The following is a 26311-nucleotide window of genomic DNA, read 5'->3' on the forward strand; positions in this document are numbered from 1 at the left end:
GAGGCAATAAAGCACAACTCACTTTAAAAACCATGAATCGTGTGCTTTGTGCTTTAGAGGTGCATATTCCCATAATCCCAAACAAAGTTAGAATTAATCAAATTTCCACAACAGAACTATGAAACTCACAGTGGCCTGGGGATCTGGGGTAGTTTCAGCCTTCATGTGGAAACTGGCTTCTCAGTTTTAAGTTAAATTAAAGTTTTATAGAGACTGTTTGGCTTTGACTGTTTTAGAGGCCTGAAGATGTAAAATGTATCCAGATTTTTATAAGAAACAAGCAAAAATTAAAACAAAAGTCAGAAAAATATATAATGTTGTGCAGCAGAAACACATTTTCATGCCTATAAATCATCCTGTGACCGTTGGGAACCTCTGGTATAAACACACACTGGTGTCATAAGCTGCTGTCAGAGGGTGAAACTGATGTGTGTGTGTGTGTGTGTGTGTGTGTGTGTGTGTGCTGAAAGCAAAATCAAACAGGGATGGTTGTTTCAATAGCCCATAATTTATTTCTCAAGTATGCCATGTATGCATATGGTTGTGTGTGGATAACAGAATGAAGAGGGGGGGGAAATACACAAGATGAATGCACATACAATGTAAACATTTCAAATAGATGCTAGACAAAAACAACAGGGTAAAAGAGCGTGAGATCAGAGGAAACATCGGACCGAGCCTGAAACTGAAAGTGTCTGCAGGCCTCACAAAGTGCTTTGAATTCAGAGTAAAGTTGAGAGCAGCTGGGGGGAGACATGATGTAGGATATTTCACTAAACAATATGTGCAATGGACTGTGAGTTAGTGCTCAGAAACTAAAAAACGGTAACAGCCGCTCTGCTGTATGTATGCAAGCGTTATATTATATTATGAGCACACAACATTCATTAACTGCTGCCTCTGTAGTGTCTGAAGCACACGTTGGCTAATAGCTAAAGAGGAGTTAAGTGTTTTATTTTTCACATTTCAGGAGGGCAGACTGGATGGATCAGTTTCCAAAGGTTTATGAAGGCTACAGTGTTAAAAAAAAAACACAGTTTTGACTGATAGAAAAATGACTCGGGGCATCAAACTGGAAACAGTTTGTCCCTGTGTGAAGAAAAATGTCTATAATCAGGAGTCAGTACGACACAGCTTTCTCTTTAAAACCAGAGCTTTTCGAGCTGTGAGGCGGAGGGAGAAACTTCCTACTCATTCTCGGAGTCATAACTCAGTCAAAAATATATATAAACACATATTTTTAGATTCAGTGTGACTCAGAACTTGCCTGAGAAACATCACAACGTTACATTTCCTTCCGTATGAGAAGAATCCAGTGATTGTTGTCTGTACATCAATGGGGCACATTACAAACAGGAACGGCTAACAGCTAATTCGGCATATATTTAACGGTGCCAATTTGTCAAAAATGTAAACAAATACAGGCTAAAACACAAAACAAAAACAGGGTTCAAGTTGTAGCCCACAGCTAACTGGATAACTGACTCCATGGCAACATTATACTTCCTGTTTACAGCCCCCAAATGATGGGATCTGTAGTTCCAAAGGTTGGAGCACGATTATGCCCCGAATTGAATTAATACAAAGAATAATAGGATTATTATTGTTTTGACTAAGGCTCAGAATGTCCCATCAACACGCTTCCTATAGTGTCAGACTTTGAAAACTCCTGCTTTAAACCAATACGTGTCCCTTTGCTTTTACCGTTTTATGTGAATGCATTTACACTATTATACTTAGTGCAGAAAGAGGTTTTTTTTTTTTTTATGGCTTTAACTTGTGTAAATAATCATCTTGGTGACCATGCATGCACCAGTTATTATACACATCATCTATGTTACAGAGGACAACAATATAATGTACCAACAATATCTGTTTACTGTGCCAGTAAACATGATCATAAGCAGCTTTCATCTCTACTGTAAGTCTCTATTCACAGGAAATTATCACACGTGTGACATTTTAGGGAGGTTTACAGCTAACTAAAATAGACATCTAATATTCAAATAGGTATACTATATAAAAGTAACAGATGTGTTTAAATAACCCCTGATATCTGAATGCAACTGGACAGAAGTGTGTGGTGCGTCTACAGGTAAGATTATGGTTGAGTACCTGAACTAAAACTGAATACATCCTCTAGAAGTCAGAGCTTTGTGTCCTGCAGCAGCGTGGCCACACACAGACAGGTGACTGGTTTAAAACCCTCAACGACAGGTGAGTAACATACACGTGGACTATTATTATCAGAATCATGATTAGGGCATACAAAGATGAAGATGTTTGACGTCATTAACAGTAAGTAAACTCTAAAATTCTCCTTAATATTACATTTCTCTTGCGGAGAAGGTTCACAGTCATAATCTGATAAACTTGTCTGATAACATTCGGATATCAGCTGTTCATTGATTCACACAAAGACACAGTACCAGTGAGCGTCTGGACGTCACAGAGACACAAATCTTAGATGCTGAGAAATAAAGTGGATCCTATCAGAGAGGAGATTCTTCACACTGAGCACCTCCTGTGTCAATAAATGTTGGGACAGTCAGTGTAATTCCTGTCGAAGTATCCACCTGTGTACAGCCAATCCTCAGCTCCTGTATGAGGGTTTGTTCCCGGCTGAAACCACCTGAGGAGACATAAAACAGGCAGGACCCGTTTTTAATTACAGGGTTATAGGAAATATTACACAATACGAGCGATGCACAGCTCTTGTAGCTTGTTAAAATTATGATTGATGTCAGTGTACCAAACAGCCCATAAAGAAAGGAGAGTATGTTTTATTCCAGCTGAACTGAACTGTGATGACGTGAGAAGTTTTACTCTTTTTAATAATTTTATTCTAAAGTATTTAACATAACAGAATTCCAAACTTCATTAATGTGCTTACAGGATCTTCTTTGTCATTCAGACAAAAAGGACTTTTATGTTTCAGACAGAAAACATTTACAGAAAAGAGAAACAATCCTCGTCTGATATTTGGCATTTGTTTTGCAAGAGGGAGCAGTATAAAGCACAGAATAACAAGCCACTCGGTTGGTATTCAGACCAAAATCAGCCTGTTTGTGGGGGCGTATAGTTTAGGACACCAGTGAGACAACAAAATGTGAACTAGAAAGTAACAGATTAATGCGTTTTAAAGCTTATCAGACACGAACTACTGTTACTCAGCAAGGTTTTACAACACAAATTGTAAAACCTTGCTGAGTAACAGCATGTATGCGATTGGCAGAAGCAGTGCCTTGACGTATGACATCACATTGCGGCAAAAGCTGATCCTGGTTAAACCTTTTTGCCGGAGTCCTGTTATTTGGAGTAAATATTGTGAATGTGATTCATTTAGCTGTATAGACTTAAAACAATTTGTGTGAGTGAACATTGAAAATACAGAACAGGAATTTTATTACTTTTTTCCCCACAAATGAGAGAAAAAAATCTTTTTTATAGACTGATCTGACACGAGAAGAATTTCACAGCCTCAATTTCAGTCTTTCATGGTTTACTAAACTTATAAACATTTATTAATTGAATTTCTCTCTGTGTATTTAATGCTGTGCTGCTGCCGCCTTTAAATCAATCCGACAGCATTCAGTCCAGACTAGTGATACAGACATGTTACTGGGTCCGACATATTGTGACTTTTATGTAAAGGTGACTCGGGTGTGTTATTCTAATAATACATTATTGTAATGAGGTGCGAGCCTGAGAGGGACTCTATTTGCAAGCTTTTCACACCTTGAAAAGATGTGTAACTTGTTATAAAAACCTCAGAAACACACCTGGTTGACCAGTCCTCCTCATCCTTGGAGCGTTCCCTGCGTGAGGCTCGTTGTTTCTCCTCTAAGCGCTCTTTCTCTGTACTTGCTGCGTCTATAAAAAGAAAACCCCACAATAATATGAATGAAGACGCCTTTACAGACTCACACGAGCTTCTCTCAGCATTTATGAAAGTCGTGTTCATGCGAGGTTGACGTCACCTATGTCTCCGTTTTCCATGGCTTTGATGTCGGGCCTCAGCCGGCAGTCTGTCGGTGCCAGTAGTCTCTCCATGCCGGGCTCCACCTCGTTTAGTGTCATGGCAAAGCTGGTGAAGTTATACATCTACATGGAAGGAAACACGGCGAAGGCTAGTGAGCATAAACATCTTTTGTTTGTCAAGTTTAATGAGCTAATCTGATAAATGGTATTATCTTATTAAATATAGCTGAATTACACACTGCCTTTTATAAATCTCTATGCCTCAAAACACACAGGTAAAGAAAAGTGCCTGAGCAGCTCTGACTGCACGTTAAAGAAAATGAATACCCACTCTTGATGTAAAGGTCCAGTATGTAGGATTTAGTGACATCTAGCGGTGTAGTTTCAGATCACAACTCTTTTTTTCTTTATTGAAGTATAATTTGTACAATAATATGGCAAATACACCATCAGAAGTTGGCTCTTTAGAAAACAGGATTACACCCGTCTTACAGTCTTCTAATAGTAAAGACATGAATGATTCTTTTTATACTTTTTTTAAAATTGTGGATAGAATTATCCTAAAATAAATATTCAACAGAAATTCAATTATTTTTAATGACTATTATATTCAATGTCTGCCAATAGATCCTCCTAAATGTTACACATGGGACCTTTAAAGGGTTGATTCACTGAAATTATGATTATCTTTTAACCTCTAGTGCCATGCAGACAACATGTCTTTCCAGAATCAGTTATTACACTCGATTACAGTTCTGTCTTAATCTTCTAGATTATCACTTCACAGCTGTGTTTTTATTCCATGTTTCATTCTTATGCTTTTATTAAAAACATATTACAGAAAACTCATGTTAAATGACATTTCAGCTTTCTGTGTGTGTGACATATTGACCTGTGCTGAGTGAGCAGGCCGCGGCTTTATCCTCCACAGTAAGGCACTTCCTGGTATCACAGTCACAGTCTCTTGAACATCTGGCATCTCATCTGCCTCCTCGCCTTCACAACTATATTCCTACACACACACACACACAGATAAAGAACATCATCAGACACAAGATAACCGAGCTAAAGCTCACAGTACGCACGGTACATGTGCAAACAGGTGATCCACAGAACTACAGTTGCCACAAATTCAACACGTCTCTCAAGCAACAATGCAAGTCATTGCAAGACATTATGGATAAGTGCTGGCAATGATCTAATCATACACTACACTTTGAACATAACTTGAACTAGACAACAGCAGTAGCACACTACAGATATCAAATACACTTTTACCTTACCTGCCACTAATGCCACTGCATGTTATTGTGAAAGGAAAAGATACCGTTTGAGAAACATATTCAGAGCGATGGGTAATATTCACGTTGTAAGACAGATAAAAACATGTCAAACACAAACGTGAGAACAAACTCTAAAAGCTGTCAAAGCAGAAAATCGAGTGAAAATCTGAGCGTCACTCACCGGTTTCAGCTTTTTAGAGTCTCCCGCCGTCTTCTTGTCGGACTTCTTGTTTGCTTCGTAGACCTTGGGGTCCACGCTGTACATGCACTCCGTCCACTTTCCATAGATCACTCGCCGCTTCTTCTTACTGGTTTCACAGCAAAGACATCAAATTCAGCTGAGAGAAAATGACTCAGATCCACTGGCTGTAATTATTACTGGTTATTAACAGTGTTGTTGTGATCACTTACCTTTTGTCTTGGATATAACCTTCTACTTTGTGCAGCTCTTTCCCAAACATGCCACACGGTTTAAAGTTCAACACGCACTTATCTCCCGTGCTGAAATACAAACCAAGTGTCAGCCAACAATCACTGCTTCAACCAGTTTAAATCGAGCTGTGAAGTATCCGTCACTATACCTATGGTTGACGATCTCCACGGTTCCGTATTGCTCAATCCAGAGTTTCCCCAAGATGATGTTATGCACACAACACATTGGGTTTGTCCACGTGTACGCTTCTTTATGTCTGTAAGAAAAAAACCTAGAATCTTAAAGTAATAGTTTTGGGAAATATCCACAGTTGCTTTCTTGCTGAGAGTTAGGTGAGAAGATTGACTCATGTCTGCTGGAAAACATGAAGCTGGAGCCAGCAGCCTGTTTGCTTAGTTCAGCATAAAAGACTGGAAACAGGGAGAAACAGCTAGTCTGGCTCCGTCCAAAGGTAACAAAATCAGCTTAAAAGCACCTCTAAAGCTCCATAATTAACATGTTATATATCTCATTGGTTGATTTGTACAAAAACTGAAGTGTAAAAAATAAAGTTTTACCAGCGGTTATGTGGTAAGTGTTCATCTGTTACCTTCGGACAGAGCCAGGCAAAGCTGGTCTCTATGCTAAGCTAAGCTGCCTGCAGCATCAGAGAATGGTATCAATCTTCAAGCTTTTTATTTTGGCATCCATGTTAACAGGATAAAAACTCAACACCTCCTGTATCTGTGTCAGATTAAAAGCTCTTCAGTGTTTCTGCACGCAGAATCTATTCATTTGTTAACAAGGCTGTTATTGTATCGTATTTATCAAAGGCAAAATCAATGTAGAGAGATCAGACTGGCAGCAGCAGAAACGCTATCTGCGTGGACACCACAAGCGTGCGAGTTCAGTCACACACTGCTCACAATGCTGTGTGGATACTGTGTTTCCTAAAATGTCAAACTAATGATTAAAAGATTGTTTGTGCATCATGGCTGCTAAAATTTTCACATTTTCATACAAAGTTTGTCTCCAGTTTGGGTGTAAATATTAAAGTCGTCGAGAAAGCAAGAAAAAAAGCCATCAACTTGGATGGAAACATAGAGTACAAACAAATAATCAGAACAATCAAATGCAGCTAAAAGCACAACCACAACGCAGTGAGAGAGCATGCAGACGTCTACACAAACACTCACTTCAGCAGCTCCAGTGTCATGGTGCCTTTAGGCTCGGCCTCCACACTTTTGCCCCAGAACTTGAGTTTCGGGTAGATGGAGCCGTGAAACTCAAACTCTTGCTTCAGAGACTGGGCATGGAAGGCACTGACGGGGGGGTGGTGGCTCACCTGCTCCGAGATCAATCTGTATCCTTCGTCCTCTCTTTAAAACAAAAAACAAAACTCACATCAATGAATAAATAAATAAATAAATGTTGGTTCATTTATCATCAAGACATAACTTCTATAAGTGTCTCCGATACCTTATGAGCTCATATGTCTCCCCCAGTAAAGGATTAAATGGCTTTCCAGTCCTTTCCCATTGAGATGCTACAGCCGAAACAGCAAACGCAGCAACAACCTGCGACAGAGACGTGAAGTGAATCAAAGCAGAGCGACTGACAGGAAATTACTCATTGGTTATATTGTTATAACATTCCCTTGTTCTAGCTTCTCAACAGTCATGATTTGTACACTTTCTTTATCTTACATGATAGTAAAACTCCGTATTTTGGGGGTTTTGGAACGTTGATCGGACAAAACAAACATACATCAAGAGGTTAACTTGGTTTATAGGACATTTTATGGGTCATTTTCACTGTTTTCAGACATTAATAATAATAATAATGAGACCAAATAATTCAATAATTGGTAGATTGAGTGTCATAGTAAGATCTGTTACCGTCCTCTGTCTAGGTGTGTTTAGATCAGAGCTCACGTAGGCGTAAATTAATTTCAAAGAGAAACAAAAATAACCAGAAAATCTAACAAAAAACACAACTTCAAAGTGGATCTTTATCTCTACCTGCATGCGGTCTATGGAGTCAGACAAACTGCAGGCTCTGTGAATGAGGTGAGTGTGTTCCATGTACTCCGAGATTCTCTGGAGAAAGCTCAGCGGCTCGTTAAACACGACCGGCATCGCTATTTTGGACAGCTCCTGTAAGAAAACATCAAAGAGCAAAACAGATGAATGAGCAGCAACGAGCGAGCTTTTACACCAGATCGAGATTCAACGCGTGACACTGAATACCTTCCTCCAACAACTCATCCGTCACATTATTGAACTATTACGCAACAACAACAACAAAAAAAGAAGGGTCACAAAAACATGTTTTATGTTCTTTGTGTTCTGATGTTTCATTTAAGCTATTTTGGTCCTTTCAGATGGATGCAGATGCAAAAGAAAAATGCCATTTCCCAACCAATTACAGCGAGCTGAGCACAGACATGACTTATCTTGCTGAAACATGCAAGTATTTAATTATTTAAAAAAAAAAGACACATATCACAGTAGAATCTGACTACAGCTCGTCTGAATTCAGATTAAACTGCTTGAGTTGCTGCATAAGAACATCAGCTTTTGCATAACTTTGTCTGTTTCTCCTAGTTTTTTTTGGTTAGGAAGCAGGTAGGACTCACCATGCCGATGCATTTCTTCAGTATGCTCCAAACACTGAAATTGTTTCTGGAGATCATTTCAGCAGGCAGAGTTTTCCTGGTGCACATTTGGACCAAATAAGATGAAAATCAGCAGGCACAAACAACAAACGAGCCAGAACAGGATGTACTACACAGAAAATCCAGATTTTAAAAAAGGGGGAAACTGTGCTATAACTACACCAACAGCAGCTCTGCAGAGGAGGCGCTAAATAAAATGTGGTTGCACTGGACTTTGCATGCTTCTACGTGTGGATGGAGAAACCCCTCAAACACCCCCCCCCCTTCCCCTCAACCAGAGACAAAATGTGGTCATGTGGCAACACGACCAAATGCATGCATGCATACCACACTTGCACTCACCTGCGCTCCCACACCCCATTCTCCTGTGCGGCGCTGCCCTCAGTCACCTGCGTGCTGTCAAACACCAGGGCATCCTTAAAACTGACCTCGCAGGAATCATCTGACTCCAGCCCTGAGGGGAGACAAGAGGAGGGAGGGAGGGAGGGTTGAGAGAGGTGCACGGGTATATTTAACTAATAATTTAACTACTTTTTGTTGCCCCCCTCCCTCCTCACCTGTCTCAGCGTCGTAAAACTCCTCCTCGCTGTTCATACTGAGCAGAGAAAGTAACTATGCGTTACTCAGAAGTCATGTTTCCACCATCGGCCTGTCCCTGCAGCCCAGCCTCTCTCCAAACATCACAGACAGCCAAAAGCAAAACAACCTGCAAACAACCACGGACACCGAGCAGAGGAGGGGGGGGTCGTTAAGAGCCAAACATTATCTAATGCATGCAATAAAGTAAACATAAAACAGCTTTTTAGCTCGCTGTCAGTCGCTCTGCTAACCCTCCTCCTCCCCTCCCACTAACAACAACAAACAACAACAACAACAAAAAAAAGAGCTTTAGCTTTAGTTCACTAGCTATCTGGCTAACTAGCGGTTAGCATCGCTGCTGTAGTTGAGTTAAAAACGTCCGTTTGAGGGGGGCAGCAGAGATTAGCTGACGTTAGCGAACACAGACACCGGCGCGAAAAGGTTTAACCACGATTCAATCCGATGTACCTGCGGGTTAAGGTCAAATTACTGCGCTAGCAACGTAAACAATCGGAGGAGAGTACACTGCCGTCTGGAACAGGGCGGAAGTGGGCGGCAAGGACACCGTGATTGACAGCTCCCGACAGCCAATCAGATCGCAGCCTGCGGCGGTCTAGAAATAGAAGTGAAAGAGTAGAAGTCTATTTTCAACCATTGACACTTTATATAATATTAATAATGTGACTCTTAAATGGGTAAATTAATGGATTGTTATCATTTATTTATATAGATTGTTCTCTTAAATGGATTTCAAAGACAGTTTTGGGGTTTTAAAGGAAGGAGAAAGTCCTTTTAAAATGTACAATATGCCATCATATGTACCATCATACTGCTTAATATGTTTTTAAAAAGGAAAGTAAAGTGGTGTAATGTAAGTTGTTGTTTCCTCTACCTTAAGATGTCACTGATTTTCCCATTCATAATAATGTAACTTAGGGGCTTTGATTTGTGACACATTATGTGTATGTATTATATTATATGGGATTTATAAGGGGTTATATGGGGTTTGAATCACTTAAAATTGACCCAAGAAACCATGAAAACCTCCTAAAAGGCTCTTCAAAGGTAAACATTTAGGCATGGGATTGTTTGGATGTTTTTTACTTCTTAAAAACCCTGTAAACTATACATATAATGCATTTATTATTAACATTTCATTCTTAAAATCCAATTCCAATTAGCCTAATTGCATCATCATAAATAGAAAAAATACACTGGCACTTTAAGGTAAAACAAATTAAGGAATTCAGTTTTAAAGTTAAAGCTGTCTGAAATCTGCCACTGACTTTCTATTGAGAAAAAAAATGGCATATAAATTGTAAGTAATGTTTTTCTTAATGGTGAATAATCCCTTTGATTGGTGTTTATTCTTTGGAAGTGGCAAACAAATGATGACCCATTAATAAAGTGTCTTACTTTCTAATAAACCAACAAGTCTGCGAGACATTAATAAAAGTTGTTTTTACAATAATCTGTGAAGTCTGCAGATGTTAATGTTAATAAATCTTGATGGTGGTCGATAAACATCAGATTTTTCCCAACCTGGCAACCTCAGAGTTGATCAATAATAACTGATGATGACACAATAGGAGATGATTTGTCTTCATTGTCATTAATGGACATTGTTGTACATTGTTGTAGTATTGAACTTGCACTAAGGAGACAAATGTTTAACAGTTCTGCTCATTTTATTGGACAGAAAGAATATTTCACCCTCATGTTTCTTTATGAAAGTGATATTCTTACTCAGATTTTCTCACCACATGTGGCGGTTCTTTAATATTTTTCTATGGTTGAGCAATCCCAAGTTCCTCTTGTGTTCCTCGACACTCCTACTTCAGTGTCCAATAGGCGGACGGGAGGTGAGCGTGAAGTAAAAAACTAAATCTATAAATGACCTGAATCCTACTCTGACCTGGTGGTTAATGTTTGAACTGATTAAAGTCTGTGTTAGAGTCACATCACTCCAGGACCTCACGAAGAAATAAATAAAATAAATAAATAAACTCCATTTACAATCCATCTCCACTTGAGACATCAGTTCTATTTAATTAATGAGTGCTTCAGTAATCCACCAGGTGGCAGCTTTATACCTCTAATCAATTAACCCTGAAATTAACCCAACATTTAAATGTATTTTATAACCAATTATAAACACAAATATTATGTTTAGGTTAGTCTGATGTGTTTTTAGTGTTTTACTATTTGATGTTGTTTTGTTGCTTTTATGTTTTTATGTAAAGTGTCTTTGAGAAAAGCGCTTGTTAATAAAATGTTATTATTATTATTATTATTATTATTATTATTATTATTATTATTATATACGGCTAATATCTAAAACATAATAAGAATGACATTAGAAGTGACAAATGTGAATATTGAACATGTTTGCTACAGGATGTGTTCAGAGAGAAAGTTTTAATATCAGCCCAGTAAATATTGAATCAAGCTGCTGGTTGTGTAAATAAATAGTTGGACACTCAGAGGAATAAATGGGAAGTTGTTTAATTGTTTGTCAGATTTCTGAAAGAAGAAAATGGAAACTGTGAACATCAACTTCATGTTAAATCACACAGAGTCACAACAAGACCGGAAACACATGTGATTTGTAAAATAAAAGTGCAAAAATAATTGTCCACATCTTCTCGATGGGGAGCTGGGAGTTAGAAGGGGGAGAAAGGCTGGAATAAAGTCAGAAAACAAATAGTCTAAGTCTGTTTATTCTATTTATATATTCATAATTTAAGGGATGTTTTACAATCATTTGCATTTATTGATAACAGATTATTATTATTTTTTTAAATAGAGACTGTTTGGGAAAGATGTAAAATGTCAAACAATAAACTGCATTTTCGTCCAGGTTAAATAAAAGGGTTTTATTTTGTTGACCGGAAGTCATGCGTTAATCAGACCCTGCTGGTTGCTGTCTGCCCTCTTTCTGTGCGCATTTTGGCAAAGTTTCAGTCTCCGGGATGGAGAGCATCCAGTCGGATCTCTTCCGTGAGCTGTGAGCTGTGGACTTGAGGAGCTTTTTAACCTATTTTTGAACCATTATGATCAGTTTGAGCTAAGAAACCTGATAAGACACCTGATAGAGTCGTGGACAATCAGTCAGGATGAACAGAGACGCAAAGACTGCGCCCCGCAGCCAGAAACAACCCAGGACGCACCAGCAGGTTCCTGTCCAGAAGAGGAAGAAAGATCCGTCTTCTAAAGACACTCAGAGTGGTTCTTTATCCAAAGACTCAGCTCAGTCTGACTCTGGGAAGGAGGTGAAATCTGCGGCACTGCAGGGAAAACGACCGGTGAAAGTGGCACCGGTTGTCCCCGCGGAGGGCCAGAGGAGCCCCGGCGCGCAGAGGAAACTGTCCGATGCCAGCAACGCTTCAGAGGACTTGAGCAAAGACTCCGGGTGCCTGTCTGGGAAACTCTCCTCCTCAGACAGCAGCTCGGAAATATCCGATTGCCCCTCGGAGGGCAGCAAGCACGACTCTCCGAGCTGCGACAATGAATTAAGCTGGATAGACGCGGCAGCTTACGTGAGCCCGGACAGCGAAGGGAAAGGAGACGGCGAACAGTGCGCAAAGGCAGCGACGGATAGCTGCGCCCCGACGCCTGATACTGCTGGAGGGGGTGTCAGCTTGTTTAACTCCTCTGGGTCGTTTATGGAGCTGATGATGGGAGAGACAACCGAGGATCTTTCCAGGGAGGTGGATGATTTAAGATCAGAAAACGAGTATTTGAAAGTAAGTTTAATTTGGTTTTTTTTTTAATTCAATTTAGTTTATTTTCAGGCTGTTTGTTAATATTTGGGTAGTTTTTTTGTTTTTTTTAAATCTAAATGTCCACATATCTGTGTGTTGCTTCTTCATGAGGTCTATAAGAGGCCCTTCTGCAGAATCCAGAGCCGATTTTCTGTAAATGCTCCTGTCAGTCTTCATTAGAGACAGTAGGACAAGTGAAGCTCTCAGGCAAGAATCAAAAGTGACCATTACCATTCATGATCAGTAGCATTTTCCATGTTAAAGTGAAATAAAACGAGTGGACAACAAAGCACAATGTGAAAACTCATGAAAAACAAGACCAAGTATGTTGTGTAAAGTTTGTTTCATACACAAATGTAGATTCAAGGTGCTGTACAGTGTAAATAAAATCAACACAAATCAAAGATAAAAACAGTAGAATTATAAAAAGCATAAAAAAAAATAAATAAAAGTAAATGAAATAAAACAATAATTTAGAAGCATTTAGGTAAGATGTCTGAAGTGTGTTTAATTACAATGGTTGCCATCAGGCAGTGTCGACTTTTTATTGCCACATTTTTATTGGTGCAATTTAAAAGTATGGAAATGAGTCAATAACTCAAAACAGTGACTTGCACATTCATCACCCTGTTGCCATTTCTTTGAGCAGTAATTTAGTATAATGTACTGTGAGTGATGGAGACTGCTGCGCCTTCCATTTAATGTGTAAGACTTGCCTTATAAATAGGTCCTGCCTGGTATTCCCTATGTCACTTGAGCATTATGTGGCTGTTTTTACAGTAAGAAGAGTTAAGAGTTTAAACTAAACCAATCAGAGGGCCCAGTGGGAGAGGCTATTTTCTAAAAGAGGAATTTAAGTGATTTAGTGTTGCATTTTCATAAAGCTGTGGGACTTACAAATGAGAGTTTTAAAAAAAAAACACTGGAAACTACATTTCCCATAATGCAACTAGATCACATCTGTAATTAGGCCCCTTTGCCTCCTAAAGTGACACTTTTTTCACACTCCACAATTCCAGTTTGTTGTCTCAAGCCCAAACCATCAGATTTCCAAACTCGTAGTCTTCAGCACCAACTGATGCTGACTCAAGTGACATCACTTGAGGTAACCTTTCACGCAGCTCCCTCTGGAGCCACAGGACGCTCTACTCAACATTTTCTCATGTGTAGTAGTACTACTCCCGAGTTTCTCCAGGAAGTTGTGATGTTGTGATCGCAAACAATTAACGCAAATTCAACCAACCCCCGTGAATTCTGCGTGACCTCGCTATTTTGTACAATCACCGCAACTTTCATGCAAATTTGACCAATCATAGCAAAAACTACTAGCACTTTCTCTCACAATTTCATTGCAAAAAATGCCTAAAACGTCCAGAACATTGCAATTTGTTTTTTAGAAAAGCTTTAAGTTTTGAGCTACAACAATCCCCCCAAAAAAATCCTGTGAAATCCTCATAGGGACCGAGACTCCCCAACGCCTGTAAAGAGAATTAGTAAAATCTTCTTCTCGTTCTCCTTTAATCTACTGAGCACAGACTCACAGGATACCATCTCTACCTTTTCATTCAACAAATCTTTCAAATCTGGAGCCCCAGCTGTTTTCCAATGCTACATAATTTACCTTCCATGATTAGAAAAGCACATTTTGATATATTTGGTATTTGAGAATCGGCATAAATAAGGAGTCAAAGGGATTACTGAGCCAAAACATCCATAAGTTTCACCCAGAATGGTTTCATTAAGGTGCAGTCCTGTAACATGCAATGTGAGTGGAAAAGTTTCTGGACTCAGCTCAGAGGAAAGTGAGGTGCAATAATAAAAAACAATTGTATTTTCATTCTTCAAACTTATAATGTTTTTAGTTTACAACAAGGATACCTGAATTTACAACCATAAGTAGATTTTAAAAACACATTCTGTTCCTAATAGTTGTATTTCTGTGTTGTTTGTCCCAGGATGAGGTGGAGGAGCTTCGCTGTGAGATGCTGGAAATGCGTGACATGTTCCAGGAGGAGGAGGTGTACCAGCTGCAGGAGCTGCGGCTGCAGCTGGAGCAGGCCAACAAGACCTGTCGCATCCTACAGTACCGCCTCCGCAAGGCCGAGCGCCGCAGCATCCGGGTGGCTCAGACAGGACAGGTGGACGGAGAGCTGGTCAGGAGTTTGGAGCACGATATCAAGGTCATTACTCCTCCTCCTATCTCTGTGTGCGTCTTGTTAAAACTCGCTCACCACCAACAAACAGTAAAAGCTCCCTTTTTCCCAAATTGGCTTTAGACTGAATCACTGCTGTTCCAGTTGCCAACATCAAAGTGGGCATTTTCTGTTAGTCCCACAAAGCTTTTTTCTCATGTCAGCACACTAACAGTGTTTGTGTTGTTCATATACACTGAAGGACTGTAATCAGTTGACAGCAGCCTGAGTCACGGCTGTAAAACACTCCCTGCTGTTTGTCAGCACCGCAAAACTTTCATTAGTTTGAAACGTCTTCATCATGCATCCTGTTTATATTTTCGTCATACCACGGTGTTATTATGTGGTGAGTTGTTCTCCATGAGTAGGAAACATAAAGGCACAGTAATCTTTATCAGAATCCTGGCAGGTCAATTGTTCTGTTGTTAAATGAGGCTCTGTGGTGGCAGCCAGACTCTGTTTCTTTGAGCTGGGGGTGAGTGTGTGTGTGTGTGTATGTGTGTGTGTGTGTGTGTGTGTGTGTGTGTGTGTGTGTGTGTGTGTGTGGTGTAAGATTCCCAGCAGCCCTTCATACACTCATATGGTGAATTCCTATCACAAGCATTTCCTTGTAAAGTCTCTCCGCTTTATCCAAACCAAGTGCTGCAGTTACAAAATATGTTCATGAGTAAAACCAGGACTTGAACTTTACAGAACTTGACCCTGATTGGAGTCATGGATGGATTACTGAACAGGCCTACCAGGAACAGGCAATAAAGACACAGTAAAACGACCACAAACAGACACAAAACAGCCGCAAAGAGACAAGAAACAACTACAAAGTGATGCAAATCAGCCCCAAAGAAACGCAAAATGACCACAAACTGACACAAAATGACAACAGAGACACAAAAGTATTACAAAGAGACACAAAACAACAGTAAAACTGCCACAAAGTGACACCAAGCGGCCATAATGACGATAAGAGATGCAAAATGAGCACAATCACCCTGACCTTGTTGTTTGTAGTTGTTTTGTGTCTGTTTGGATCTTATCTAGGAAGGTTGGGTGCCCAACGCCCCATTATCTCATAATCCGCCCTTGATTGGTGCTACAATAACCTGCTGTTGGCTTTGCTTACAGGTTGGGAAGAGTGTGTCCCTCCGACTGTACAACGAGCTGGAGATGGTGCAGAAGAAGAATTCCCAGTTGGAGTGGGAAAACGAGGCGCTGCGAGAGAAGACACAGGAACTGGAAGTGGCCAAGCAGGTGTTACAGGCTGAGGTGGACAAAGCCAGAGAGGTGTGACATTAATGTAGAAAGTGTATCTCTGCTCACTTTAAATCTGAATTTAACATGTGCAGGTATGAGGAGGACAGTGTGGGTATAGGAGTAGATTTTTTTGTGGTAAAACAGACATAAATTATTTCTCAAAGCAGAGTAATTTCATCTTAAAATATATTAAAACATGTCTAGAGGGAATCTTTAGTAAATCTGTACATTGGCTCTAGATATTCAGCCTAAATCTTGACAGAAACATAAGCTGCCTCCATCCCTCTGGTCAGGAATCCTCCTCTCCATTTCTGCTGCTACACAGCTGCACCCATCCCAGCCCAGTTGTCGCCCTCATCCCTCTGTCACCTCTGATGTCAGGTGACACATGACCCTGGTGCAGATCTATGATATGAGAGGAGGGCATGGCCAGCAGCTGCCTGGTGCCTGGGTAGGGTGAAGCAGCCCGGTATGCTGAAGCCTGAACTCCAGGCGCAGCTGATCTCCTCAGCTGAGCGGACAGAGAAAAGGGAGAGAGGGTGCTAGAGATTACAAAAATAGACTCTCTCTTGCTTTCTCTCTTTCTGCTTCTATTAAGCCAGGCTAAATCTGGATCAGCGTGTATTATGGCATTCAGAAAGGCGTGTGTTTGTGTGCCGACATACTGACCTACAAGCGTCCCTGCAAATGCTTTTATGAAACAGTGGCTACCACACCCTGATACTGATTGAATTTCCAGTCCACCTTTTATTCTCGCGGCCCCTCCAGCCTCGTTGGCTCCTGTGATAACAATCGTGCACTTCAGTGACACGTGTTCGGTTTAATCCAGGATTCGGTGCTTTGGCATGAGCTCAGTCTGGCCCACTCATTGGAGACAGCTGCTAGTCCCTTTGATCCCAACAGGGAAATCCACTTAGATTACCTAATCTAGGAGCACAAAACAAAGTCTAGATGGATGTAAAGGAGGATGAACATTGCAACTGGACTGTCTGTGGCTCGGTTGGTGGGACTTGAATGGACGCACAACACTCTCAGGTCATAAAATAGCTGCACATGCACAAACAATAACAAAACTATACGTGAAGACTTTTTTTTTAATATGCAACACAGTTTTTGACAATTTTCCACATCAAAAAATGTCAAAATTGATCACGCATATTTGTTACTTTGATCACATTTCAGATCACAGTATTCAGTATCTTTGCAGCCTGATCTCGAATTTAAACGACACACTCCTTATGTCCACCACTTGTAGCCTGCAGAAGATAACTATTATTAACGCTGTGACATCCAGTCTAGTGTCTAGGAGCGACACAATGGTGCCAGACAGAAGCTTACATTCCTCTCATACTCAGTCGTACAAATAAACTCACTCACTAGAGTAGGCAAGGACTCGGACTTGAAACAAAATTTGGATCAAATCACTCCATGGACGCAGTGGTGTTGTGGTGCCTGGAGAAGTAGGTATACTCTTAATTTAAGGATAAATGCTGTGTTATAAACAATGACATTAATTAAGGCTCACTCCAAAAATGGGCCAGTAGTATTTGCACATTAACTTCTTCTGCTTGACTTCAGGCAGTAAGGATTATTATGGAATTAACAGTAGCAACAGAAGAGGTGCAGATTTTGCATCAATACTGACACACAGACTACAACTAAATGCATTTATTCCGAAATTCATCCACTCATGAAAACTATGTCATGCCTTCACCATCCTACAAAAAAAAGAGTGGATTTAGAAGTGGGGTATACTCTGTATACCTGTGTATATCCTGCACTAACCACTGAATGGATGGTTATTGCATTTTAGGCATCTTTGAAAGTAGCACAAAGCATGATAAATACATTCTCACTTTCCTGCTTAGAGTTGGATGAGAAGATTGAAATCACTCACATATCTGTTTGCTCAGTATGAAGGTAAAGCTACCAGCCGGTTAGCTTAGCATAGAGACTGTAACCTGGTTCTGTCCGAAGGAAACAAAATCTGCCTACCAGCACCCTTAAAGCTCACTAATTAGCACATTATCTCTTGTTCTCTTGTGTTTAAACTGTACAAAGAACAACAGTTTTTGGCAGGTTGGGAAATTGAAATATGGAAGAGGCTGGTAGATATCAGACACAAAATGTGACCAGTCAACTTGAACAATTATCTGTCAGTGGCTGCTAGATGTTCAAATTTTAATTTTAATTTTCCACCCTGTGGTTTGGCCAATAAGACTTCAGGAAGTCACTGCCTGTGGCCAAGAAATAGTCTGGCACCTTTTGGTAACCTTGTAAAACCCCAAATTAATGGTTTAAGCGAACTAGATATAATGTCTTAATTAGTGAGCTTAAGAGGTGCTGACAGGAGGATTTTGTTACGGATACAGCCAACAGTTTTTTTGCTGTAGCTTAATACTGCACGGCAGAGGTGGCAGTACAAACACTTGTGTATAAAAGACTCTGGTAAAAGTAAAAGTACTGATTTAACTTCTTTACAGAGTAAAAATGAAACAGCACAGGCTCTGAAATGTATTTAAACTATAAGAGTAAAAAGTGCTCTTGGTTTCTGAAGGACGGCTGTTTTAAAGCTAACTGATACTTCAAACAGGGTCTAGTCTCTGTCTATAGTGTGTTTTGTCATGTTACGTCTGTCATGTGTGATTTGCAGCCGTCTTGATTTTAGGAAGGTGTGCAATGATGCAAAAACATAAGAACATCGATTCTCCTTCAATTGCATTAAAACTAAAGTAACAAAAAGTTCATACATCTGTATTTGTATATTGAAGTATCCTGTTGCAGCTGAAGTTGCCATATGCTGTATATCATATAAAGACATCTAAAATAATAATAATAATAATAATAATAATCATCATTTTGGCAAAATATTGTTTGTATTTTCGCCCTTGATAAACCTCTTTGTCGTGTCATTTTTCCTCAGAGCACTCTGAAGAAGAAAAGCATCCGATCAACAGTCAGTAAGTCTGAGAAGAGGCTCTCTCAACAGATTGAGGTACGTTTATGTTTGTAATTCATGTTTGATTTCAAACGTGGCTTCACTGATAAAAAAAAAACTGAACATTGCAGTGTACTTATGTATCATCCTCGTAAGAGCGATATTCACTGTTGGTTTTATTTTTCCCCAAAAGGATGACAGCGCCGATCTCAGGTGCCAACTCCACTTTGCCAAAGAGGAATTAGCTCTAATGTGCAAGAAGCTCACCAAGTTGGTATCAGAGAGCGAGGCCATGCGCGAGGAGCTGGCCAAATACCGCTCAGCCTATGGCGACATAGACGTCAGCCAATCGCTTGAAGGCAAACAAAACTCTGCCCACGCCAGGGAGGCAGAGGTCAAAGTTCACCTGAAACTGGTGGAAGAGGAGGCCACACTCCTAAGCCGGCGCATCGTTGAACTGGAGGTGGAGAACCGTGGTCTGCGGGCAGAAATGAGCGACCTGAGAGAGAAGATGGGAAGAGGAGGAGGGGAAGAGGAAGAGGAAGAGAATCGGGATGTGTTGGAGGAAAATATGTCGGCTTCCACGCCGTTGAGGGACAGAGAGGGACGGGAGCAGAGTTTGAAAGTAGGATGCACAATGTACGAGCAGGGTCAGGAAGAGGAAGCAGAAAATGGCAAAAATGAGACATCTTTGCTTTGCAACCAATCGCAGACTGAAGGGACGATTACTGCCTGTCATATTACTCGAGAGGGTCCTGTGGGTGGTGAGTGGGACCCTTCAGACAGTCCTGAGAATGATAACAACAATAAACTCGACAGAGGTCTCAAAGGAATGACAGTGAAAGACTATGAAACTCTTCTAGCTCTCAGAGATCATTCCTGCATTTTGAGTTCAGCCTTCCAGCTCCTGTCGACACCGCCAAAGAACGGCCACTGCTCATCTCCCTCATGTGCTTTTACCTCACAGACAGAGGTGGCACAGAAGATACTCCTACCAGGGCCTTTGAATGAGGCTTTGGAGCTTCTACAGGCCATGCTCTTGGCTTTTATTGGGAGGGTGGAGACGCTTCTAACGGGAGATTTACTCTCTGTTCAGAAGGACGGACGTGCTCGGGATTCCTACACTTTCTCCTTCCTTTCTGGAGACTGTGCAGATCACAATCAAAGTGAGCAGGAATGTGTAGAAGACCTCCGCACCACAGAGGTAAAGGAGAGAGAAAAACAAACGAGACAAGCAACCTCCTTCCAACGGGACCTCATCCACAGCAGCAGGGACCCAAAAATGCGACTTTCCCTGCAGATTCTGTGGATCCTCCATCAGTGGTGTCAAGTTAAAGGACCCGGGCTGGAGCGAAAAGAGGTAAAAGTAAAGCAAATTGTGTTTTTTTTTAATGCTACATATCTTGAATATCCAAATATATGTGTGGTTTTCATTCAGGGTAAAGACAAAACCTTGTCTGTGCTGCGGGGGTTGCTGCAAGACCTTGGCGCAGAGCTTCGGGATGAGCGGATTGAATTCAACAGTGAGGCCAAGGCCAGGCAGGACAAGGCAGATGAGGTAAGGATGGTGTTTACCCTTCAGGCATGAGTCCCCCCGCTGTGTGTGAGGCTGTGAGATACAGCGGGGAGTCCTGCTGATGATCTGTCTCCCTGGCCACACGTCCCCCTGTCAGTTCAACAGGCATCATGAGGAGCCTCATGCCAGAGTATTTAGGCTAATCTCTTGTAGAGGCCACAGCCAAACAGGACAGGCATGTTCAAATCTGCTGCATTAAAACACTCAACTGTAAATTCTCACAGCTCCTATAACTCCACCTGCTTGGACGATAGAAAGACAGTTTTAGTGCACGTCAGATGAGAACTGTAGTCTAACATTTGTGTTGTTGCCACTGAACTGGTGGTGTGTCCTTTGTACAGCATGACTCAAGATCTGCTTTAAGGGGACGGATTTATTTCTTTAATAGTTGTTTTTTCCTCCTTACTCCACTGACTAGACTGTAATCCCTCCTTTCCTCAGAGGCACAGTTTGTTTGGCATAAAAAAATAAGACTCTACTGTACTACTGAGGCTGTATTAACCAGAGGTGTGTCCAAACTTTCCAACACTGTTTACGCAGAAATATTCAAATAAACCAGGCGATAATAACACATTTGTAACACATGCAAAAAACTGCATGGTTTTTGCCCCAAACTGCATTGGATTAGCATTTCATTCAGATATCGGTAGGTCAGAGGATAAGGGATCTCTTTGAAAATGACTGTGCCCGTTTTTTCATCGCCACAATTTAGCCTACATTTGGAGCATTTTGTTAATCTCTTTCCCAACATGCTAGCCATGACATGGTTGGTACCAATGGTTGCATTGGGTCTATCTAGTTTCATATAATACCAGTATGTTCAATCTAGTTTACAAGCAGAATCTGCTACAGCCCCTGAAAGACAGTGTGGAGTGGAAGAGGTAAGCATAATGGGCTGGCACTTGGGGGTGGCCAATCAGACAACAACAGGACCCCCTTCTGGACACGCCCCTGGTACTAACACTCCACACAGCGTACTTACAATGACAGTGCTAACATCCTGATTATTATTAGTATTAGAGTTGTTCTTATTATTGTTGACGTCAACATCAAGCCGTAATTACAACTTCTGAAAGCTGTGACAAATCTGAGTTAATTAATACTTCATAATATGGAAGCGCCAGAAAACCAATCGCAAGTCAAAGACCTCTGAATCTCCCATTTCTTTCTTCCATCCCGTATAACATCTTTAGTTAGTTTAGTGTTTTAGCATGTTAATACTTGCTAATTAGCAGAAGCTGATGGAAATATCGTTAGTTTAGTTTTGTAATTATCGTTAGGTGTTTGGTCGTTAACCAAAGACAAATAAGAATTTTGAGCCGATAATGAAACGTTAAGGAATCACTATAGTTATTATAATTCATCCTGAGGGGAACATGAATACGCGTATTAAATTTCATGGTAATATATCCAAAAGTAGATCTTTTGCTAGATAAAGAGTCACCAAAGTCAGTAGGGTTCATCATCTGGGGAACATCCATGTCTGTTTAGTTGTTGTTGTCCAATAGTTGTTGAGATAATTCAGTCTGCACCATCGTTGTGGATCTACAGGCTGACAAGTTCAGCAACTTTTATTTAGCTAATATGTTTTATCTCTTTGCTCAGGGTGCCGTCAGCAGTATCTTTCTCAATGAACGAGACTCTGGAGCTGACAGGTCAGTGTTTTCTTCAAGCCTTAACATCCCATCCATCTTATTCCTGAGATCATAATCCATGTATCACCTGCTGCTTTCACAGAACTTGCAGCTCAAAAGAGAAAAGACTTCGGAGGCAGTTTTCTCCACGTGGCTGTACGAGGAAGAACTGGTGCTATCTGACCCAGGAGGCTGCTCAGCTGGACCAAGAGGACCCCGTTAAGACGTGGGACCATCTAATCATGCCGCTTAGCTTCCCTGATCTTGACTTTGAGCAGATGTCCCTGGAAAGAAGCCACACTGCCCCGGAGAAGTCGGCCTTCCGCATCTACTACAGCCCCCCGTCAGCTCGCAGAGTCCAGCTGGCTCAGCTGAAGCAAAGCCCCGTCGCAGACAGAGAATCTGTCAACACGACCTCTCCCTGGTGCACACCGCCGACCTCCTTCTCTCCGCTCTGTCTGGGCTCATCTGCTAACCTAAGCGACGACATGAAGGAAATGACGGCCAGCTGGATGCAGACGGTTCACGGCAGTTCACAGGAGAAGAGAGGGAGACTGCAGGGCCGGTGGGTCGACGTGGCCTGCGCAGGTACTCAGACCCTCAAGAAGCCACAGATGGTGAGTGTTGGTCTGCAGACAGATGGGACACACGGGTCATTCTCTGTGAGAGGCAGTCCATCCCGAGTCCTGAGCAACTCCCTGGTCTCTGCACGCTCTCACCACATCTCCACCTCACTGGACGCGGTGCCAGGCAGAGTCGAAAGGTCCAGGGCCTCCACCTCCTCGCCTAAACTGTACCGGAGACACTCTGCATCTGGTGCATCCTCTCCCCCCTCATCCACCAATCTGTCCTCCTCCTCATCCCCATCTACTTCTAGAGATCGAGCGCTGTGGAACCTGAATCACCAAAGGGGACAGACCCACAGCTCTCTGAGCAGCGCCAAGCCTCCCAGCAAATCTGCGGGTGCCAACCGTTACGGCATGGTCACAGAGTTCCTGCGCAGGGTGAGTGGCCGGGTAGAGAAACCGGTACCGGTGTCTGGGCAGAAGACGAAGAGCGGTCTGAAGAACCTGGAACGCGTTCCAACGAGGCCTCCCGCCGCTCCGCTGCACAGGAACGACAGCGTGACGAGGATCGTCAACCAGAGGTTCATGAAGCAGAGAGAGGAGGCCGGTCGGGCCCAGAGGGAGGAGAAGGGGAGCAGCCTGAACCACGGAGTCCGACACAGCACGAGCACCGTCACAGCAGAGGTGAGTGGAGCAAACAACATGCCTGTCAGCACATGTACAGCTCTGATATCAGTAATAATTATTTCTCACAGACGACATCTTGACATGTCAAAGGAGGAAAATCAGAGATGTAAATAATAAAATCAAAGGATGGCTGAATTCCATTTAGCTTCTTGAGTTTCAGGGTCCTGGTATTGTTCATGCTGACTCACTGTGACACTGTCATGGCTCACTGGGACCAGTGTTGTACTTAATACTCCCTGCCAACAGTCATTAGTTACACTACTAGTTCTATTACTTTTCTGATACTCCCCACAAAATTGGAGCGCCTTCTCCTCCAAAATTCAAACTTACGAGCATCAAAATTCCGCCATTTTGTATGAAGCAATTCCATTTTCCAAACTAGTTTCCTCCACGACAACAAAAATAAGTTTTGATGTATTTAAGTTATGTTAAATCAACATTTTCATACTTTCCACACTATGTATTTTTTCTTACACCAATAGATAACATTTACAAAGACCGACATTAGTTTGGATACCAGCTGATTTAGCGTTACACCTCTATAACATTGTCATATCAATCAGATATCCTCTTTTTTATTTCACACATTCAAAACCCTGGGACCTACATTACCCACAATGCAACTCTACCACCAACAGTTTGGACAGGATTCAGCTGTGTTATGTTACTGGCAGCTCTACATTAGCTTCAAGCAGAGCTGAGGAGTGGACTACAGAGGTCACTTCTTTCCTACTCTACTCAGATTTTGACCTTTTCAAACTTGTAGTCTTCAACTGACACTGACTCAAGTGACATCATTTGAGGTAATTGATCAGATCTCGTACAGCTCTCTCTGGTCTTTTGTCACATATGCAGTGTTAGTACTCCCTCAGACCTGCACACTGACTTTAACAGAGTTCTGACAATCAACTATTACAGCAGCTTAATGGTCGGACATCATCTTGAATCATTTAAACTGAACATGAGCACTTAATTAATTATATAATTAATTGATTATTAAATCATTCAATTAAGAATTTTGAGTTAAACAATTTCTTGTTACGGCGTCTGAAATTTGAGGATTTGCTGCAGTTTTCCATTTTGTTGTGTTGTGAATTGAATATTTTGGTTTGATAATGTTAGAAACATAATGAGATCCAACAAACTGGTGTTTTAAAGCATTTCATTATTATTATTATTATTATTATTATTATTATTATTATTATTATTATTATTCTCTTTGTTGGTGTTTTTTTGTCTCATCTCAGTCCTCTGTCTCTTCTCTTTCTCTGATCAGGATGGAAACTATGACTGCAGCTCCAGCAGCACCTTGACCTTCTGCTTCTCTCGGCCGTCTCGCTCCAACCAGAGACAAACATCAACCCAGAGCAAACTCCAGCGCCACAGATACTCGCCTCCAGTCAGCGCAGCCGCAGACTCCAACTGTGAGTGAACGGGGAGGACAAACAGCAGTTATTCTGATATCTCTGGACAGCTGAGTGCAGTCAGAGCCACGGGGGAACGGATTTAAAATGTAATGGTTGAACTGGGAGAACTGGTAGATAATATGTGGGATGTTTAGGAAAGCTTATAGCTGTGTTTTCTTTTGGTGCAATTCATTACTCTCATCACTTTTTATAGATGGGTTTAATCTTGATTTCAACTACAAACTACAATGTAACAGATTCTTCATTCATATTTACAGTTTTAAACTTTCTGCAAATTAATTTTATATTATCTTTATGGTGTTTTGTAGAGAATAACTTCATGTTTTATTGAATAAACTTCTAATATCTGACCAACAGGCTTCCTTGTGATCTTTATTTGTCTCCATATTTGTCTTTATTTAAGCTGCAGACGTGTGTTTACTCTTCAGCTGCTTCAAGAAGCTTCAGCTGGGTGTTTTCGTTCCATGCTCAAAAAAGAAAAAGTAACTGCTAAGTAGTTAATGAGATAAGATTTCCTCGCCTGTAATGAGCAGGATCCTCTCCCTCCCTCTCTCTGATTGTGTGACTTTCACTGATAAACTGCAGCCGGCTCATCAAAGTGTCGAGCTTTGTTCTGTAACAGTTCAATACACCTGGATATTACATGTTGGTTCACAGTGTGAGATGGAAGGTTTTCTTTTAGCAGATCAGATGAAATACTTTGTCTCCTGTCGGTGGCAGCTGGCCCGGTCGTGGTCAAGGACAGGGCGACAAGTCACACAATCACACGGTGTCACGTTTCTGCTCGGCACACGTGTTCATCCTCTAGTGTTACACCGCACACACAACAATGTGGGTTACCTCCCAGTGGAGTGACTTCAATTCACCATAACCCAGTTTCACATCAGTGAAAAAGTGTTAAAAAAACACACACAGAAAGGAGACCAGTGCAGTAAACAACTTAAAATGATCTGACAAGGATAATAAATAACTCTTCTGCAGTCAGATAAAAGATGAAAAATACCAAAAAGATTTCAAAATCCACAGTAATTATATTAAACCAGACCTCCAGGGCCCCAAATGTCCCATTTGCACACCACTAAATATATAAATAACAATATTTAAAACAGTTACTGTGAACTCACAGTTAAATTGTCTGTAACATTATTAATGTCACTATGAGCTCTTACAACATATAAATGTATAAGTGTTGATTTCTACATCTAAATATATATAATATATATATATCTCTATATATTGGCTCTGGAAGAACATTTACCTCTTATACAAACATACATAAAAAATACTTCACTACAAGTAAACGTATGTAAGTATTATTAACTAAATGTATTTTTACTGCTGTAG

At 41.0% G+C, this 26311-nt stretch overlaps 2 protein-coding genes across 2 annotated transcripts; one reads left to right on the forward strand and one right to left on the reverse strand.

Annotated features, from left to right (window-relative positions):
- Window positions 1-486: 486 nt before the first annotated feature.
- On the reverse strand, window positions 487-9493 carry LOC127377476 (oxysterol-binding protein-related protein 2). Its single transcript, XM_051425359.1, has 14 exons — window positions 9401-9493; window positions 8911-9059; window positions 8696-8807; window positions 8315-8390; window positions 7698-7832; window positions 7156-7253; window positions 6873-7055; window positions 5846-5953; window positions 5676-5765; window positions 5446-5572; window positions 4874-4993; window positions 3981-4104; window positions 3783-3873; window positions 487-2632 (listed from the first exon to the last, which is right to left on the reverse strand). The coding sequence occupies exons 2-14, from the start codon at window positions 8945-8947 to the stop codon at window positions 2530-2532; spliced, it is 1404 nt and encodes a 467-aa protein (XP_051281319.1). The 5' UTR covers window positions 8948-9059; window positions 9401-9493; the 3' UTR covers window positions 487-2529.
- A 2294-nt stretch (window positions 9494-11787) lies between these two features.
- Window positions 11788-25317, forward strand: LOC127377754 (uncharacterized). The gene is made up of 9 exons (XM_051425912.1): window positions 11788-12678; window positions 14652-14876; window positions 16011-16169; window positions 19063-19134; window positions 19271-20437; window positions 20516-20635; window positions 22259-22308; window positions 22391-23537; window positions 24817-25317. Exons 1-9 carry the CDS (start codon window positions 12049-12051, stop codon window positions 24970-24972), a joined length of 3726 nt encoding a protein of 1241 aa, XP_051281872.1. The 5' UTR covers window positions 11788-12048; the 3' UTR covers window positions 24973-25317.
- Window positions 25318-26311: the final 994 nt, after the last annotated feature.

The sequence above is a fragment of the Dicentrarchus labrax genome, unplaced genomic scaffold, assembly GCF_905237075.1.
Source record: "Dicentrarchus labrax unplaced genomic scaffold, dlabrax2021, whole genome shotgun sequence".
Lineage (NCBI taxonomy): Eukaryota > Metazoa > Chordata > Actinopteri > Moronidae > Dicentrarchus > Dicentrarchus labrax.